At 41.3% G+C, this 19,053-nt stretch overlaps 2 protein-coding genes across 12 annotated transcripts in view; both read left to right on the top strand.

Annotated features, from left to right (window-relative positions):
* Positions 1-61: 61 nt before the first annotated feature.
* Positions 62-4,513, top strand: uchl3 (ubiquitin carboxyl-terminal esterase L3 (ubiquitin thiolesterase)). 2 transcript variants are annotated; one of them, XM_071479126.1, is made up of 9 exons: positions 62-213; positions 386-397; positions 1,993-2,121; positions 2,298-2,454; positions 2,704-2,789; positions 3,210-3,257; positions 3,383-3,458; positions 3,561-3,619; positions 3,720-4,513. In XM_071479126.1, exons 1-9 carry the CDS (start codon positions 172-174, stop codon positions 3,807-3,809), a joined length of 699 nt encoding a protein of 232 aa, XP_071335227.1. In that variant the 5' UTR covers positions 62-171; the 3' UTR covers positions 3,810-4,513. The 2 variants fall into 2 exon arrangements, with proteins under 2 accessions (XP_071335227.1, XP_071335218.1); XM_071479117.1 differs by lacking the exons at positions 62-213; positions 386-397 and adding an exon at positions 417-509.
* Positions 4,514-5,831: 1,318 nt separating this feature from the next.
* The window catches only part of LOC139621994 (LIM domain only protein 7-like), a 49,722-nt gene continuing 36,500 nt past the window's right edge, over positions 5,832-19,053 (top strand). For 2 of the 10 annotated variants that reach the window (XM_071479043.1, XM_071479057.1), the window contains exons 1-3: positions 5,832-6,552; positions 12,585-12,655; positions 14,898-14,967. In XM_071479043.1, the coding sequence (XP_071335144.1) occupies positions 6,484-6,552; positions 12,585-12,655; positions 14,898-14,967 (210 nt within the window). In that variant the 5' untranslated portion in view covers positions 5,832-6,483. The remainder of the gene's footprint in view (positions 6,553-12,584; positions 12,656-14,897; positions 14,968-19,053) is intronic. The other 8 variants (XM_071479084.1, XM_071479020.1, XM_071479025.1 and 5 more) reach the window with 5 other exon arrangements.

Below are 19,053 nucleotides of genomic sequence, written 5' to 3'. Positions count from 1 at the left end.
TTTGGCTATGCTGTGTTTATGATTTATGAAAAAGCAAGTACCCCTGCGTTTTACCTGCATATCAAGGTGCACTTTCCAGACGCGGAAGCGATTTCCAGCTGTCAAACAGATTTCTGTAAATCAGTTTCAGTTTTCGGCTGAAGGACGACTAACATTTGACGTTACTCCAAAATGGACTGTCCACGCTGGTTGCCTCTGGAGTCAAATCCAGAAGTACGTATTGTCGATGTGTCTGCCACATTATGTCGAAGTCATTCATTCACAAGCATGTGAGGGCCGGCTAACTGATGCTAGCAGAGAGAACAAAGCTGCAGCCGGTGTGGCTGCTTTTCTCAACAGCAACAGCAATTTGATTAACATTTATATTTCTGTCTTTTCTTGTCAGGTCATGACAAAGGTGAGTATTTTCTCCTGACTGAATTTAACACCAGATGGGCCTGAGTAATCGGCGGCAAAGCAACGTGCAGACCGAGGCACAAGGCCTACCCAGCAGCGATGCTACACCCAATGTAACGTTAACATTGAAGAGTAAACACAATACCAGCAGACATGCCTCAAAGAACTTGACATTACCATTACCCGGGTGTATTGCTAGCAGCATGCTGTAATTGTATATCTAAGACTATGATAACAGATTACATGATTAGATACAGAAGGGGACAAATTAAAGGAAAAAACCTAAATAAATGAGTGGAGTAACAGATGGCTCCATGCAGGGCATTGAGTGGTTTGATGAGTATGAAAATGATGTGAATCGTATGCTATGGGATTCGCAGTCACCAGAGCACAACCCAGTTGAACACATATGGGTGATTTTTGAACTGACATGGTAGACAGCGCTCTCCACCATCATCATCCAAACACCAAATGACAGAAGAATCGCTCCAGTAGAGCTCCAGAGACTTGTAGATCCAACGCCAATGAGCATAGAAGCTGTTCTGGCAACTTGCGGTGGCCCATCTACCTTACTACCACACATTATGTTAGTTTTTCCTTTTGAATTTGTCACCTGTCTGTACATGTCATGCAGCTGCCCATTGTACTTTCTGCTACATTACATGACAATGTAGCTTTATTGTACAGGTTCACACAAACTAAACAGTTTGGTTCCTGTTATAAGGAAAGTATACAATTCAATGCAACTCAATGGCCAGTTTATCAGGTACACCAAGCCAAAGCGATTGCAGTCTGAAACAACAGTCCTGCAGTAAATCCTAAAGAGCTGTTGATTCAACTTCAGGGTGATTTTTATAGGATGTAGTTTGTGGTGCTGTAATGTTACACTGACAGGTATTTCTGAGATTGTCTCCACTCTATTATATCACTGAGGGTAGGCTGAATAACAGAAATGCATCTCTGTTCAACAAACTGGGGCCCTCCAAAATGATTATTTAGTTGCATCACACTCTAAAGACAGTTTCAACAAAAACTGAACATTGTTTGGTACGATTTATTGCAGGATTGTTGTATTAGACTGGTACACCTAGGTTGTGTACATGGACAACAAAATTTCCAGTCATTAATAATAAATAATGAAATTATGTTTACTTGAGTTTAAATGGAAAAGCTCCATCAAGGTTTTCTCTATAAGTAGTATCAAAATACATAGTTTACAGGAAATTTTCTTGGAAATGATTAAGAAATTCTGGACCTGTAAAATAAAGTCTCACCCATAATTTTGTTTTGTTACAATTGCAAGTATTTGATATTTTTCCTTTTTTTATTTTCTAACAGAGGTTTAGATTGCTGACACAGTGGCAAAGTATTTGTTAGACAACAATGCATTTACAGTTTAACTGTAGTAATGTTATTAATGTCACAGGCACCTGTTTAGCCTTTCTGGGCTTAGGTAGGAATCAGTTGTTTTTTGATTAAATTCAGGAGCCAGTTATTACTTGCAACTCCACTTAAAGTTAAACATGTCTACCAGATATTGTTAGGTTGGCTTTATGTCTTTGTATGCATACAAATTTACTCTACGCTCTGGTGCAGTTTGTTAATTGTTTGGGTATGAGGCCCACCTGGCAATTTGGAGATGTATATGGATTGGATCCAGAGCTTCTCAGCATGGTACCAAGACCTGTGTGTGCAGTGCTACTCCTCTTCCCAGTGACAGAGAAGGTACTTAAATTTATTCCTGCAACATCTTTGCTGTATGATATATCAACTGTATGTCGATGAACCATAATAGATGTCTTCACATTATGCACATTTCAACCTTGTTTGCACAGGCTTATGTTCATGCCGTACCAGACAATGTTTAACAAATCTTTCTCTTCTTTCGTGCTGCTGTCCAGTATGAGGCGTTCAAGCAAGAAGAGGAAGAGAGACTCAAGGATCAGCGACAGGAAGTCTCCCCTGACGTCTACTTCATGAAGCAAACTATCGGAAATGCCTGTGGAACAATAGGGTTAATTCACGCAGTGGCAAACAACCAGGCACACCTGGACTTTGGTGAGTAGTTACTCTACTCACATCATACGGGATGGTAGAGATGGAAAAGCTTCCTATGTTTACAACTTGAGAGCAACAACACAGTATGGTTGTATTGTTGCAGACTTGATCGTGTGAGGGTTAAATTTACAATTAATTGACAATATAACGCTGTTTGGGTTTTATTACATTTTGAGAAATAATCAGTTGTGTTGATATGACAGCAAAACAGTTAAAGGTATTTGTTTGTCTGTTCCTCTTTCTCCTCAGAGCCTGATTCTGCTCTTAAGAAGTTTCTTGAACAAACCTCTAAAATGACCCCAGAGGAAAGGGCTGCCTTCCTGGAAAAAGATGAGGTAGGAAAATGCAGAGCAGCAAATCTTTGCTGAAGGTTGGCATGATGAAAAGGTCGGAGAGAGACACACGAGTAAAACACTTCCACTAAGGTTTGGAATATGTTTGGCCTCCTGGTCACAAAAAGGAATAAGGCTTCTTTCAGTCAGTAGGAGAACAGGTGAAAAAATGGTTTGCCTGCTTGTCTGTCACATAAGCATCAGTTATCTGTTTCCCAGGGAGCCCTTTTACAATGAGAAAAATGAGAATATGCGTGTATATATATATATATATATATATATTTTTTTTTTTTTTTTTTTTTTTTTTTTAATTTTTTGCCAAACAGCTGGAAAAAAAAATCTATGCAGCTGTTTGGCAAAAAGTCCTAAATGCTTAGGAGAAAATTACAAGAAAACCAAATTTTCCTCCTTTTTTTCCCCCAGAGTATACGTGTTACACATGAATCGAGTGCACAAGAGGGGCAGACTGAGGTTTGTATTGAGTTTCAAATGATCTGCTGTCTGAGGTTGCTTCTGAGTGATCTGTTGAACTTTACTACTTCATTTAAAGACATGTTGAACTCAACAGACCTTTGTATTTATCTCGTCTGTTACAGGCTCCAAGCTTAGATGAGAAAGTGAATCTGCATTTTATAGCTTTTGTGAATGTCGGAGGACAGTTATATGAACTGGGTGAGTTAAACACAATTGAAGTATGCTTATATGTATATATGTATATATGAACTTAAAATTAACACATTGTAAACTTTTTTTTTTTCTTTCTTTAATACCTAGATGGCCGGAAACCTTTCCCTATTGTCCACAAGAAAACTTCTGAGGATACTTTCCTTGAGGTACAACATCACAGAATAAGACACGACATGTTACATAAAAATATCTTTTTATGTGAAGATGCAATTCATAATTTTCCCCCTGTGTTCACTTGCACTGCAGGATGCTGTAGAGGTTTGTAAGATCTTCATGGCTCGCGACCCTCAGGAGGTCCGTTTCACCATCATCGCCCTCTCCAAAGATTCATATTGAGGAAACTCCCTCGTGACCTGAGAAAAGAAAGAAAAGAGTACTGCCAAACATTCTCAAGTGCTGACTTTAATGGAAAATTTGATTTCTTTTTTTTTTTTTTCTCTTCAAAATACCTTAAATTAAATACCTAGCAAGTGATGTGAGGAAAATCAAAAAATGTCAGGGATTTCATTCTAAAGTAATGTAACACATCGCTTGTTACGCGTTAGATGAGATTGCAAGCGAATGAGGGCTCTGCTGTGCAACTAAAAGTTATTCTTGCTAAGATCAAAATCTTCCAGTTCCTCACTGCTGAAACATCTCTAATACAGATATCAGCTGCACTGCATCGACACTGCACTAAAGTGTGTTTACATGGCGTGTTTGGCTTTCAGTTAAGAAAGAAAATTTAACACATTGTCACTGAGGGAACTCAACTGCTTTTTTTTATTCTGGGTTCAATGATAGATACCGTATGACGTAGTGGTTTGTTTCTGATCATATGACTAACACGTGGTCAAAACCAGCTGAAGAAACATGTTTTGCAAGGCTTTAATTTCAGTCATGGCTTTGAAAAAGCAAATAGGCCTAATGCTGTTTTATGCGGTGATGGTGTTATAAAAGAGGGTTATGAAAATAAAACATGGAGATTGTGTGGACTGTGCCTACATTTTTGTAATAAGAATTAGAAATTCTGTCAAATAAAAATGGAAATTTATTAAACATTTCTTTTTAATGCATCTTTTCTGTGACACAAACATCTTAGGCATTTGAAAATGTGATATTGACAGGTTAATGGTCAGATGTGTGTAACTGGGTCAGACGTACCAGGCCTGTCCGAGCCTGAAGACAATTTCAAAAATATTCTGCCACATGGGTGTAAGTCCTGAGTGTGAAGCAGGCCTCTCCATTGCTTTTGATCTGAATGCAACCACGATCATCCTCTAAAAGTTTCACAACTTGATTTATCCTAATTTTACTGAAGCTCATTCCATCCCACTATACCAACTTATTCCATAAAATGAAAAGCAACTAGTCAGATGTTTGTATGGAGCCTGTATCATGTTTTTGTGATGTAAGCCATGTTGTAGATAAACCAACAAAGGCTGTCCTGTAGAGGATGTAGCTGCAGTATTCTCTCAACTGTTTTCGTCTGCAATCGCATCTCCTTACCTCTTGGAATAAGGAAACCCCAGAGGGCAGAAGTGGTTAGAGGGAGAGGAGGAATAAGTATCACCATCACCACTGTGGTGTGGTGCTCAACCTCTTTCAAGGTGATCCAGCTACTACTATGGTATAGTAAAATGTTTATTAACCCAAATTACACTGAACGAAAATTTAAAACAAGTTACTTACGAGAAATCTGTTTTAAACCATATGGTCTTTCCAGCCAGGAAGACCCATAGACCACAAGTTTCTTTTTTTTTCAGATTATTTACCTCATCAAACATCAAGAGAGGAGCTGACAGTTACGAGCTGCTGGTTGTTTTTGAGTTAAATCCAACCCAATCAAAGAGAGACTTTACTCTGATTGTATAAGTCTGATTGTATAAATGTACTCCATTTCAAGTAAAAGTCCTACATTCAAAGTTGTATTTGATTTTTTTTTATCAGCAAAATAAAGTAGCAATAAAAAGTGAAAGTCCTCATTGCGCAGAAAGCCCTCTGCCACTCTGTTATATGAAATCATAGGCCTATATACAGTATATTCTATCAGACCTCATTTCCTAACCATGCATCGAGGTTTTTTAATGTTAAAATTGAATCTGCGGAATAACTATAATTTTCAAATAAATGCAGAGAAACTGATTTCCCTCTTGAATGTATACAACAGCGGTACAATAGCCAGTATATAGCAAACATAGCATGCTGTTACTTTTCAGCGCTGCTCTGCTGTGGATCTGCTTTTCGCATGAGTGCAGATTGTTTTTCATGTGCTCCCAATGTGCCCGGGCCCCTCTGGGTGGCGCTGCAGGAGAGAGGTTTGTCTTAAGAGGAGAGCCGAGCTCCTTCAAGTGCAAGAGTTTTCCCAGAGACTCAGAAACTTTTTTTTATACACTTATCTGATGAGTGGTCAGCAGACCTGCATTGTTATACGTTATCCCGAGGAGCTGAGGTGCAGTCTGAGAATATTTAGTCGCTGCTTTTTTAACTGGGTGTAGAATTACACCGTGATGTGAAAACCTGGATTCAAGGGTAATCCCCCACAAGAGGGAAACAACAGCGGACTCAACGCCTGCGCTCACCTGGAACCCGCTCAGAGACCCGTGGGTGGTCCCCGGACCCCGCTTTGGAAACCCTCCCAACTCACGCAGCTCTGACTTGATGAAAAGACGACCTCTCCTGTCGCTGCCTGCAGCCGGACGAGGTGAGCCCGGGCCGGCTTTGAAGAGTGTCGCCGCGTAAAGGTGAAGCAGACGCAGCGAGAACACGCACGCACCGCAGGTGTGTCGGACGCGAAGGCAGCGCGTTACTGTTACACCTTGCACCGATCCCTTGACGAGCCGGTGGGCAGGGACAATAGGAGGAATATTTCATGAATGAGGGGCATGGTCACAAGTTCACCTTTGCTCTACCTGGCCGGTTTGAAGTGCGCTCTTTGTGTCTGCTTGTTTGAAGTGGCCCTCGTCTGTGTCGTCGGGCCATTAGGAACCGACCGGTCCCGCCGCGGCAGCCCGGATAACACGCTCCCGCGATGGAGTGGCGTGAGCAGTCCTCTGTCAGCTGCGACGAAGCCTACGTGGAGGCGCAGAGGTGGATTGAGGTGAGTAAATAAAATTAAAAAAAAAAAAAACATTAAAAACTATCTTTTTTTTACTCTTACTAACTGGACTTCCATACTGGAAATAATATACAGCTGGTATCTGCTGGTGATCACCATGACAGTTAGGAAAAGTTGTGTTTTTGTGCTGCTGTTGTGTGAGACTTTTTTTTTTTTTTTTATCCTCATGATATTTAGCTGATGTGAGTTTACATAAGAAAGACTGATGACAGCCCAGAGAGGAGAAGCTGTTTGTTCTTTTTTTTTTTACCTTTCCATTCATCTCTGATTGAAAGTATGTTAGTTCAGTTTATGGCTGAAGGCTGATCAGGTTCCTCAGCTGCTTGCCCCCAAGCCCCAGATAATAGCAGTCTGGACCAACAGAGGTATGGAGGCATGTGTCACCTTTAACCTCACGTCTCAGGGAACTGGTGAGATCAATCTTTTCTTTAAGCCACTAGAACTCTGTTGGGCTCCTCTCTCTCTTTTCAGAACACAGGTACATGGCTTCGACCCCTGTTCATCATCACTGTTTGCGTGCGTCTTTCATTGTCAGGTCATGCCTGGACCTGCTCATTAGTTTTCATGTAATGTTCCTGGGGCATGGAGGCAGATTCTACCTAGGGTTTAAACATAATTCATGCCAAATAAATACATATGTTTTTTGTTGTTTTAGGTCTCAAAAAAAAAAAGTATCCACACATGATGGCACATATGATGTTTATGAGAATTTCTAGGAGATGTGTAATATTCAGAATGAAAGTTTGAACAAGTGATTCCTTTTCTGAGACAAAAAACAAAGTTTTTTTTTTATGGTCATAACGTGCCCCTTTTTCTAATGCAGTAGCCAAAATGCAAAATAGCTACCAGCACAGAAAAAAAATCCACCAGTGCTTTCAATAAAATTCTCTTTGGGTGTGTAATGTCAAATGATCTAAAATTTCCTCCCAACCTCCAGCCACACTCTCAGTCTTTCTTTTTCCCTTTACATGAGGGTGAAATTCTGCTTCCTCATCTCGCAAATTCCCTTCCCAGCAGGGTGGCGTGGGGCTGCTGCATGGCTGTAACTAAACAAATATTGTTCTAATTTCATGAGGGGTGAATCTGAATGCTTTGGATGTGACATCAGTGTCTCTCACACTTGCACACTGGTCCATTGTAGTGGCTTAGCTCGTGGACTGTGGTGGGGGCGTGATCTCAGGCAGGGGCAGGAAAATTAGGGAGAGTGAGCAGAGAGCTGAACAAATTGAACAGGTAAAGGTGTAGGATGAGGAGCTATTATATTAACGGTAAATGCATGAGAAGTCTGGCACAGAGGAAATACGAAAGCAATTAGAGACCCAAGTCCTGGCACGAGGCGAAGAGTTTCCGTTCAAAGAGAAAGTTTTGTGGATTCTGCCACTGAATGATTAACAAGCTGCTCGGCTTCACAGCACTTTAAACAGAGGCATGTGTGCATGGCGAGGTTGGCGTGGGTTGTTAAAAACTAGACTAAATGGTCTGGAGCCTGTCACATGGACACATTCCTGCATTAGCTGCCATGGCTGTGAACATAGCCCCCTCAGAGCTGGCCAGCTGTCAGCACAGGGCGCTGCGTCCTACAACCATCGGGCCCAGTGGAATAATAGAGGTCCTTGTTAATTGAATAGAAAGGCTTCAAGTGTGACTGTTATGACAATCAAGAACAAGTGGCAGTGTTTATGCAACGTGCAGGTCAGGAGATCATGTATATGGCAGTTTGTAAACACAAACAGTCTGTCATGAATAATAATGAAGTTAGTTTGCAGATAGTACTCTAATAAGTGCTTATTAGGTTTTTGAGAAGTAAGCTGCTTTCTAAGGTTTCACTGATGGTGGTTTAGCAAACAGCACAGGTAACATTGTTAGACACATCATACCAGTTTTTCTGTTCTTGTTGTGATGGGCAAGAATTTGTTTCCCTCCATTCAATCAAGGTGTTGCCCAGAATACTTAGAATACCTCTTCAAACAGGTTTTAGGCAGAGCTTCACTTCAGCCATTGGTCTGGTTGAAGGTCACAGGCTGTAATCTGTGTAGGGTGTCAGCTCTAGTTTTGATTTTGCTCCCCTGCGTTTGTGTGTCGGCTGGTTGAAAAGGGCCATATTGTGTTCCTCCACAACGCAGCCAATCACAGGTAACACAATCCTGTGTGTTTCTGTTGTTTGTGACACTGGACCAACTCCATGCTTCCTTATGGGTTTGTGTGTATGTTGCTGCTGAAACAATGTAACATGATCCTACATTTTGGTAACTGTTACTGCACATGCTTGCATTTAGGGCTGCAACTAATGATTATGTTCAATATTGATTAATTTTGTGATTATTTTCTAAAAAAAAAAGCCTATTTTAATGTCACAGACTAAGGTGATTTCGTTCAAATTGTTTGATTTGTTCAACCAGCAGCAAGATATTCAATTTACAATGATATAAACCGAGGAGAAAGATGTTGTTTTAGAATTTGCAAATCCTATTTAAATATATGTTCAGTCCCGTAAAATTCCTTTCACCTCCATTGTAGCAAACATTTCAGAGATGGATATCTCAAAACCTCAAGATAAAACTGAAACCATCTGCTTGAATAAAGGCCACAAGTGAGAAAATATAGTTTTTTGTTGCCTCAGTTAAATTTGATCAAAGAAAAAACACAAAATGGGTATTTCCATCCATGACCATAATCTTTTTTTTCCCTCTTTAATTTTCCTCTCTTCCACTCAGTAACTTATGGTGGTCCTGCAGTCGTGCAGCCAGCGCTCATGAATTGCTCTCTGTGACCTATGTCACAGTGTTGTTTTTCATACCAGGAGCTGTGCAGCTGGGCCAATCATCAGTCACCTCACTGTAACACCGTTCTGGGCTGTTTTCACTGTTTTGATAGAGAGCAATTAGAAACCCGGCCGCATGCATTTGGACGTACTCACGTGAAACCTCACACAAGAAGCCTTTCACTCGCAGTTACATGTCAGTGCAGTTCTATTATCCTGATACGATGATGGTGTCGGTGCTAATGGCTTCCACAGTGGTATATTTGTCTTGAGTCAGAACCCTGAAATATTTGGATAATGTCCCTGTTTCGCCCTCTGATGACCCATGCCCCTGTCCTCTGCAGAAGGAACAAAGAATTTTGGGAACAATTAATTTGGGGGAGGTGGGAGGAGAGAGGGGGCTCCATCCACACAATCCTTGAATGCTGATTTGCCTCAGTGCCCAGCATGAATAAACAATAGCTGTGGTCACAGACCCGGAGAGACTCCTCGATTCCTCTGATTATTTGTCTTCTACCAGGACACCATTCTTGGTTCACTGCAATAATAATAATTAATTTCACACATGTACCAGAACACTTTAAAAGCCCATGATGAACTCTGTGGTTTTTTTTGGGGGGGTGGGGGGGGGTCATCATGAGACTCAATTCCTCATCACGTTCAGCAGCACATTCTTGAGGGGAGCGAGGGTGGGTTTGCAAGGAAGGCAAGCTGTTTCTGAAATCTCTGCTCCTGCCTGCCTTAAATCTCCCTTTTAAATCAGAGCAGCAGTATGTTGCTGCAGATTAGAGTTGTTATCCTTCATGGCAGGTTCAACAGGAGAGAGAGCGAGAGAGGGAGAGAGCAGGCACAGCAGGCTGGATCTGAGGGGAGTTAATACCTCTAATGTTGAGGATGGAGAGGAGAAAAGTATTCTGTTACAGCCGGCTTAGTGCCAGGGTGGGTCCCAACTTACGCACTTGGGCTAGGAGATAATATCTTAATTAACCAGTTTACTCTGTTTGGCTGATGTAACTTCAATGAGTGTGAAGAAGAAAAAAAAAAAAAAAGGCATCAAAGCAACAAACACCTGTGTGGTTTGTCTGCATGTGCGAGCTAGCTGCTGCCCCCACGTACATAGAACAGTAGGGGTCAGGATTTCATATGCCAACTGCAGCTCCTGACTGACAATACGCTGTACTGTAAAGCCTGTTTGCTCTGCCTATGAATATGTGTGTGTCTGGGTTTTGCGTGTCTGTCTGTTTTCCTGTGTTGTGTTTTTGGTGTCTGGTTATGACTGTATTTTGGGTACTGAAGGAGGAGTAGGTCAAGATCTTGGTATGTTTTGTAAAGAAAAACAAGTATTTCCCAACAATAGCTCGATGGCATTGTGGGTTGTACAGACAGACTGCTGACACCTGTTGGGTCAGAGCTTTAATCTTATTCATGTATTACAACATGGTGTAATTCTATTGGAATGATGGGTATTTGAGGCCGTGCCCATCTCAAGTTACTCAGGGTGTGCTCTGAGGTGTACTTTGAAAATAATTACAGTGTCTTCCCCCTCAGTCTATCCAATTGCTCCAGTTTCTCCTGTCCTCTTTAAAAATGATGCCCTGTATTTAGCTATGCCTACAGTTGTCCCAGCTTTTGTCCCTTTCCCCTTGAAAGGAAAAGACACAAAAGGCTTGAACCTAGGAGCATTTGACCAATTTGGTTGGCACAACCTGTCCAACTTGTTCTGCTTTGTGTGTGTGTGTGTTTTTTTTCGTTTTGTTTTTGTGTGTGTGTGTGTGTGTGTGTGTGTGTGTGTACTTTTGTTAATGCCAGCTGTGCTCCCTTGCTATATTCTTGCAGTGTAAATGTGTGGTCATCTGCCCTATTGGTAATGTTATTGAATTAATTTCCATACGGACTTAAAAATCAAATACAACACAATAAAGTGTTTTTTATATTTTATAACGTATTTACCAATCCCTACCCTAACTTTATTTTGAGTATTATCAACAGTTAGAAGAAAACAATACAAGTTCTCACACAGCAACTATGACAGAACTTATTCTGCAACAACATAACAGTGAGGCTGCCAGTGAAGTCACGACCTCTGCAGAGGAGGTCATGTTTTCAGCCCAGTCTGTTTGTTTGACTGCTGGTGGATAATTTAGCAGAATATCTCAAAAACTGATTGAAGTCAAATATATTGGGAAGTCAGGCCATGGGCCAAGAAACAAGCCAGCAGTGTTTGTTCTGGATCCAGATGCAGGATGCTTTTAGAAAGTTTTGTAGACACTGCAGGATGAGGCGGGATGGAACATTTTTGTGATATTTACTTATAAACTACTCCACTACCTATGCAGAAATGGGGTCCATCCATTCATAATTATCTATAAGTCTGTATTTTGATTCACAACCAGATTCAGATTTAAAAAAAAGAAAAAAAAAACTAGTAACATTCTGTAAAATCACACAAAATTGTTGTCTGATGTAACCATTTGTGTTGGATTCAGTAGCTCAGGTGCTGATTGGTCAAGTAGTTGATGGTGGAAACATTCCAGCAAAACACAACAGGAAGCTGTGTTAAGGAGTGGCCATCAGCTTGAATTTGATATCCCACAACAAAGGTGCAGTTTCACATGAAAACAAAAATACTATTCTTGCCTTTTAGTGGAAATACAGGTTGTACATATATATATAAACGGCTACAAACTGTAGACCTTAAAATGTACAGACAAGTATTATGTTCACAATCGAGGATGTTTTAAATCTGTGTGCGTACTGTATATATGCATTTGTCTAAGTGTGTACAGCTGCACGTCATGCATGCAGTGTTTGTATGTTTGCTCGCATAATGGCTCTTGGTGTTCCTGCAGTGGTGGTTTGAGATCATGGGAAAGGCATGAGGCTATAACACAGCGTTGTGTTCCTCCAGCACTCCAGATGCTACCATAGCCTTGCGGCTTGGGCAGCCTGGCTCCAGCACAGTTTTAGTACAGCTCTCCTGTTTACCAGCAGCTTTTTGTGTTAAAGTGAGAAGAACCTGGCCGCTCCAGAGATCCCGAGGAATACCTGAAGGACTGAGCTCAACTCTGTCTCAGAGACATTGTAGGAACTCAGGAGGAAATAACTCTTATTTCCTCTCCTACTGTTCTCAACATCCTACCTTTCTTCTCCAGCCTCCCCACCACACAACACACTCACACAAACCCCCGCCTCCTCTCCCCACCCAACCCTTCTTGCCGTTTTGCTCACTGTTTTTGTATCCCTTTCTTTCCAGGCAGTAACCAAGAAAAAATTTGGGAGCAACGACTTCCGATCAGCACTGGAGAATGGCGTTCTGCTGTGTGAGTAAGTACTCTGCCTTTCCCAGGCACCTCTCTTAAGCCACTCATTCATATGGAAGACCCTCTGCTCTCCTCCAGGTCTGCGCTCCAATGTAAGTGTCACTGATATTTCCCAGGCAGACCCCCTGCGGGGTCACTGTTTGTTTGTCAACCACACAAAGTGAGCCAGTGTTTCAAGACAGCACAATAGAGGGTGTATTATGTAGTTGTTTTGATATTTCCAGTGTCAGATCTGCCCTCTGTGGACTTGTTTGAGAATATAATGTGTGATCTATTTCAAGAGGAGTTGTGTTGTCTGCTTGACAGATGTTACAAATCTGTGGACGGGCAGATTACCATCCTTGCTTTAATAAGAGCTGTGAAAAGCAGTGCAGTGAATAGAAAGCTTCCAGCTGAAACCACATCGGAGAGCCGGGGCTCCCTGCTTTCTCATTAGCCTGGGTGCATCAAGAGTTTTGACGAGTTAGAGGAACAAATTTATCTAAGCGGAGCTGGCTTTCACATTGATTCACCAAGTGCTCTTCTAAGAGCTGTGGTATTGTGGCTTTTCTCAGATCAGTGATGTGTGTGTGTATGTTTGAGGAAGAAGGTTAGCATCATGTCCCTTTATACATTTGTATGTGGGCAGCACCGCTAGATGGACACAGTGATGTGATTTGCACAAATCAGCAGGAAGCTGTAATTACCAGCAGCCCATGGAGAATCTCCCAAACCTCTATTGGCATTGGTTCAGACAAGAAGCCCCTCATTCTGCTGATTTGAGCCTGACTCCACTGTTTGCTCTCTCTCTCTTTCCCTCTCTCTCTCTCTCCCTCTCAGAGAACAACAGAGACACTTTCATTCAGAGAGCTGTTTTCTCAGCGTGAGGAAGAGGAAGACAGAGATTACATCGCTTTCACCTCAACAATCAGCTTCCATTCCCATTGTGTTGTGGTTAACTTATCACAACTATTTGGCAAGGAATTTAGTGTCGGTCGCACACATGATTATATCCCACTTAGCTTACCGTGTGTATTATATTATGGTATTATTACAGCTTTCTGTTGTTTCACTGCTGAATGACTAACTTGAACCCAAACGCCTTTTTGCATTCTTTCTTCATGTCTTGCCCATTTAAAGACATATATCCTCCATCACACCCACCCCCATACCCTCCACCCTCTGTCTGCTGAGACAGCTGCACAGAACACTTGCCTTAACAAATTATTTAGTGCTATAGTTGCACTTTTCTTTTCTTTTTTTTTTACAGATTATGATTTTACATATAAAACATGATCAACTTGTACAATATTTTTCATTGTTATACAGTAGATTTAACCACCCACACATCAAGTAGTCCCATTAGCTCCACCCCGACCAGGTACTTCATTAAATGCTGCTTACATGTTAGTCTCTAATAGCAGCCAAATAATATATGTGCTACGGCATAATGTATCATTGTGGAAGGAGCTAATTGGAGCATGAGTAATTCTGTTAGTCAACCTACCGAAAGTTGATAGGCAATTATTCTGATAATCAGTTTTAAAAAATACCTTAGATTGTTTCAGTTTCTGACATGGGAGTATTTGCTTGTATTTCTTTCCTTAGATAATAGTAAATTGAATATCTGCAGGTTTTTGATGACACCTTGAGCTGTGACTGTGTATTTTTCACTGCCTAGTTTAGATCTTTTTTTAATTAATTTATTTCTTTTTAAATAAATCAATAATAAAGACTTATTTGTGTTATTCTAAAGATATTTTTGCTGCTAGTATTTCTGTTTACTTATGAATGCAAGACTTGTACCTGTAGCAGATTATTTTTGTGCAATATTACTGCTTTTACTTAAGTAGAAGATCTGAGTTTGTTTTTGTTATTTATTTATTTTTACCTCTTCGTCCTAAGAGTCCCTTTCAGGGCCCTTTGAAGCAAACCAAAAACGCTTTGTCATGTATTAGAAATCATTACAGTTTTTCTGAGTGTGTACTGTATGTGGTGAGACAAGGTTTGTTTGGGGTCGTTTCAGTAGAGGAGGGCATATTTTAAGAGCAGAGGACCCAGTGTGTTTACATCATGGGGCAACACTGGCCATTTACTAAACTGAAACCAGGTGGCTGCCATTAAACCAAGTCGTAAACACACAACACCAAGGCTTGCAACAGTTTTTTGTTCGTTCCTTGCTAGTTAGACCGGTCTAGCCAATGACCAAGTGCTTTCACTTACCCCCTTCCTTTCCCTGATGTTCTGTCTCTTTCTTCTGCTCACAGTCTGATCAACAAGATCAAGCCTGGTATTATTAGGAGGGTCAACAGGCTGCCCACTCCTATTGCTGGCCTGGTAAGTTGTCTTTGCTTTTTTTTTTAAATCGTTTTTCTTTTTTTTTTTTTTTTTTCCTTTTTCTGTTAAGTCTAAATATGAGACATAGGCCTCAACAGCTCATCCTAGTTTTCTTCATGCACAGCCTTGTCTCTTATTACTGTTGTTTTCATGTTGAGGTAAAGCAGGTGTGTTAAGATGAAAGAGGAAGCAGAGAAAGATGCAGCAGTTGAGCTGACTGGTGACAGGTCTGAGACACAGCTGCCAGTGAGAGAGAGAGGTGTTTGCTTCAGTGGCTTGTCGCGCCTCATATCCATCCACACTAATAAGTTCAGTGAACGTGGAGCGGCTTGAAAGGCCACTGGCGAGTGCACCCGAAATATGATGTCTGCCTTGCTTGAGGCTGTGTTCAATCAAAACAGTTTAGAACAAAAAGTCTTTGTACTGGTGTGATAATTAGGTCTTCTGATTGAGTGATGGGATGTCAGAAGAGTTTGGTTGATTTCAGTTTTATTAAAACAGTTTTTTAACTTTCGATGCCTGGCACTGTCTTTAAATTTAAGCAGCTTAGGGCCCAGCCATTTGGGGCCACAGTGACTCAGTTGAAATAAATGTTTTGGGAGTGTCAACATACAAGTTCTCGGGAAGTAGAGGGTTGAAAACCCTACCTTAAACCCATCCCTCACAAAGCTCTCACTTGTGGGAGTAATTGAGTCCAGCTGTCTAGAGGAATTATAGAGAACCCCAACCCTACCCCAGACAGTGTGTGTCAGTGGGATCAGTAATGCTCAACATGTCTGGAAAGACAATGACAAGTTGATGGTCGGAGAAATAGGCTGGCACTTAGGCTAGATGTAAATGGTAAACATAGTATTTGCAGCAGAAAACACTGTACCATCATATCTGTGTTATGACATAAATCAAATTTCCTGCCAGTTTGTTTTGGACTGTTGGTAATATAACGGTCTGGGCACCTGCTGAGGTAATGAGGTAAAGTATCTCCTCCATCAGTAGCACTGGTGTGGTATTTCCGAGACTTGGACACAAACCTGAAACCACTCGATCATAAATTCTCCCGCAAATGTGAAGGCTCCTGGTTGGCCTGCGGCTATCAGTTACTGCCAACCACATGGAGAGAAGTTGAGAGCTCTCCAAACAAACCTTACTCACTCTCGCTCTGTTGTGAGAAAAGCTCCTCTCCCAAAGTGGTCAAGTACTGCTGTTAAGATTGCTTGGTCCTCTATCTCCCATCTCTATAAATACAGATGACCTGGGGAATGAGGAATTTAGCTGTGTTTTCTGAAAAGTAATTCAACCATTTAATGTACATGTTTAGACATTTGTCCCCGCATGATAAAGATTATTGCGTAGGGTCTGTCTTAACGTATGCGACCTGTCTCTACTGAAGGATGTCGGACAGAAACGGAAAAATTCTGCTCCTCTAGTGTCTGAATTTCCAAAAAGACACATAGAAGGAAAAAGCAAGAGGAATGTTACAGATGATACAGAATGACTTGAATCACTGCTGAAAGAAAGGGTCCTTGCAAACACGCCTCATTAACACTCAGATATGAACATTTTCTACCGTTACGCTCACAACTGTGTGTTTTTGTTTTGCTATCTGAAAGATTTCAGCACTCCAAATCCATACCAGGCTTCAGCTCCAGCAGAATAGAAAGCCCTGTGAGGGAAAGGAGAAAAAAAAAACGGAAATCTGGTTTTGCGGAATATTTAGCAACACTGGCTCCAGATATGGGCCTATTCTTTGGCTTCACTTGTGTCCAAGGGAATGTTTCCCATGTCAGCACACTTCTTTGCCCGTCATTGATCACTCTGAGAGCTGTGGGTTTCAGTCATGCCAGCCTGGTTCGGGCCTGGTTCTGCTTTTAACCGGTGCTGAGCAGGAAGCTGGTACATAAGCGTGGGGCTGGAGTTGAGGCCCACTGGGCTTAAGCCAGAGGGACAGAGTTAAAGATGACTCCATCTGCCTCTGCCCACTGTAAATACACTGTAATTGAGATGGTACTGGATGTTCCCACATATACCAACTCCTTGGCGAGTTGAGGTAGCAGTGGGAGGAGATAAATAGTTTCAATGACCCTGAGGGAGCCTTTACTCACCTAAATGTCTGTGTAATCATCTGTGCAATGACAGGCATTTTACCATGTTTTGTTACTGTGTTTGTGTTGTATGGGTGCATGTTATGACTGGATTTGACTGTTAGGACGGGAGGGTCCTTCACTTGGCCTGTTTCAGAAGAGGCAACATTTCAAGTATTCCATCTCCTCTCAGTTTATTGTGACAGGATTTGAAAATGTGTAGCCTGATATTTTAACCATAGCTTTGCTCCGTGCGAGGGGTCAGTTGAGGGTAATTGTAGAGTATGCCCGTCTTAGACAAAGAATGCAGTGGAAGAAATAGAGTGACCACATTGTGACCAGTAGGAATGAAGATCCTTTTATATCAAATCAGACACCTTAAGAGTCAGATCTTTCTGTTTCTTGGTGTTAAGTGCTTAAATCGGGGTCCTCAAGTCTGCATGAGAGGATTAGAGGGACTGCTGGATGGGTACAGCATATTTAGCAGGATTATGTGCAGGCACAAGTCAGCATAACATTCTTTCAACATCATTATCTCTGCATGTTCAGGGACTGACTGTTAGGGGGGCTTTAATTTTGTTCGTAATGCTCTTTGAGGTGAAATGACATTCATACCTCAGTGATATTAATTATCCTTTTATATTTGGTTTCATTACATCGGCTCAAGGTGAGGCTTTGCTTCACAAGGAGAAACCCAGGGCCTAATGTGGGAGCTCCTTCTTCAGGAATCCTTCTACGTTTCAGTGACCAAGCTTCACAGTCTTTCATGGCCTGCATCTGTCAGGACATTGAAAGCATATCTAGATCTGGACCGATGAATCGGCTCGGTTGATATATTAGATGATCTTGGCACATTTATGGGTATCGCTATGGTATGTTCAAAGGAGCTGTCTGTAAGTTTTGGTATCGCATATAGCCAACGTTAGCATTAACACCTATTTACATACAAGTCTAGAAGAAACATTATGAGTTCAACTTCAGACTTCATTCCTTTACAAGAGCAGTGGATGGTAATGCCAAAGTTAACCCTTGTTTTGCTTCTATTTCTGTCACTTCTTTGCTTCAGCTGAAGTTAGCATGCTAACCAACTGGACTATCTCAACATTTCCCGATACTGAGTCACTGTAGTGTGCAGTCTGCCCTAAAGAAGTAGGGCTGCTCAGAGAACAATATTTTAATATTTATTTTCTGGGACAGTCGCTCAAAAAAGAGAACAATCCTGGTAAAACCGGGTCGGGTGGCAACTCTGCTGAAGCTCTTGGCAAGACTTGTAAGTAAACAGCGGTTAATGCTAATGTTGGATTTGTTCCAATAGCAAAACTTAGAAATAGCTCCTTTAAGACAGTTGTATAGTTTGTCCAACAGAGAGCACTGGCACATGTATTGTCACTATAAAATGTTCTGCTCAGTGATCACAGCTCTTAACTTCTTTATCTATGTTATATATGGTGTAATATATATATTTAACTATCACCAATATATTGTAATTGGGCTTTATAAACTATAAACAATGAATATCAGTATCAGCTTAAGAAATCCAGTTTCAGTCAGACTATAATCATATCTAAGATGCATCTGATGCTGTTACTGCTGTCTCAATTATTAAGTTGCTGCAGTAAGGCTGGGCAGGTAAGATGCATGCATCTTGCATGCATGCATTCTGCACACATTGAATAACTAGATCATAAATTCAGTGTCGCTGTAAAATGTACACGTGAACTATGATGAGAGAGAATATCTCACTTTCTTTGAATGTGTGTGTAATTAACTCAGTTACTCAGTACTGTTCTGTTTCAGTCTGGGAAATTGCATTATCATTGTCTATTAGCAAGACAAAGCAGGAGATGAGAAACTGTAATGGATAAACAGCGACCCCAGTGCCTCCGTGTAAAGGAGGCACTGGGGTCGGAGTTTGATCCTTGACCTGTAGAGCCCCACAGTGACCTGTAGCCCCCTTCAAAGTGCCGTTAAGGGACAAGCAAAGCTGTTAGCAAGGCTGCACTGAAAG

Source organism: Trachinotus anak, unplaced genomic scaffold, assembly GCF_046630095.1.
Source record: "Trachinotus anak isolate AG129_WGS33_773 ecotype Australia unplaced genomic scaffold, CSIRO_AGI_Tana_v1 ptg000001l, whole genome shotgun sequence".
Classification (NCBI taxonomy): Eukaryota; Metazoa; Chordata; class Actinopteri; order Carangiformes; family Carangidae; genus Trachinotus; species Trachinotus anak.
Note: the sequence above shows the minus strand (reverse complement) of the source record. Positions and strands in the feature narration are given on the sequence as shown.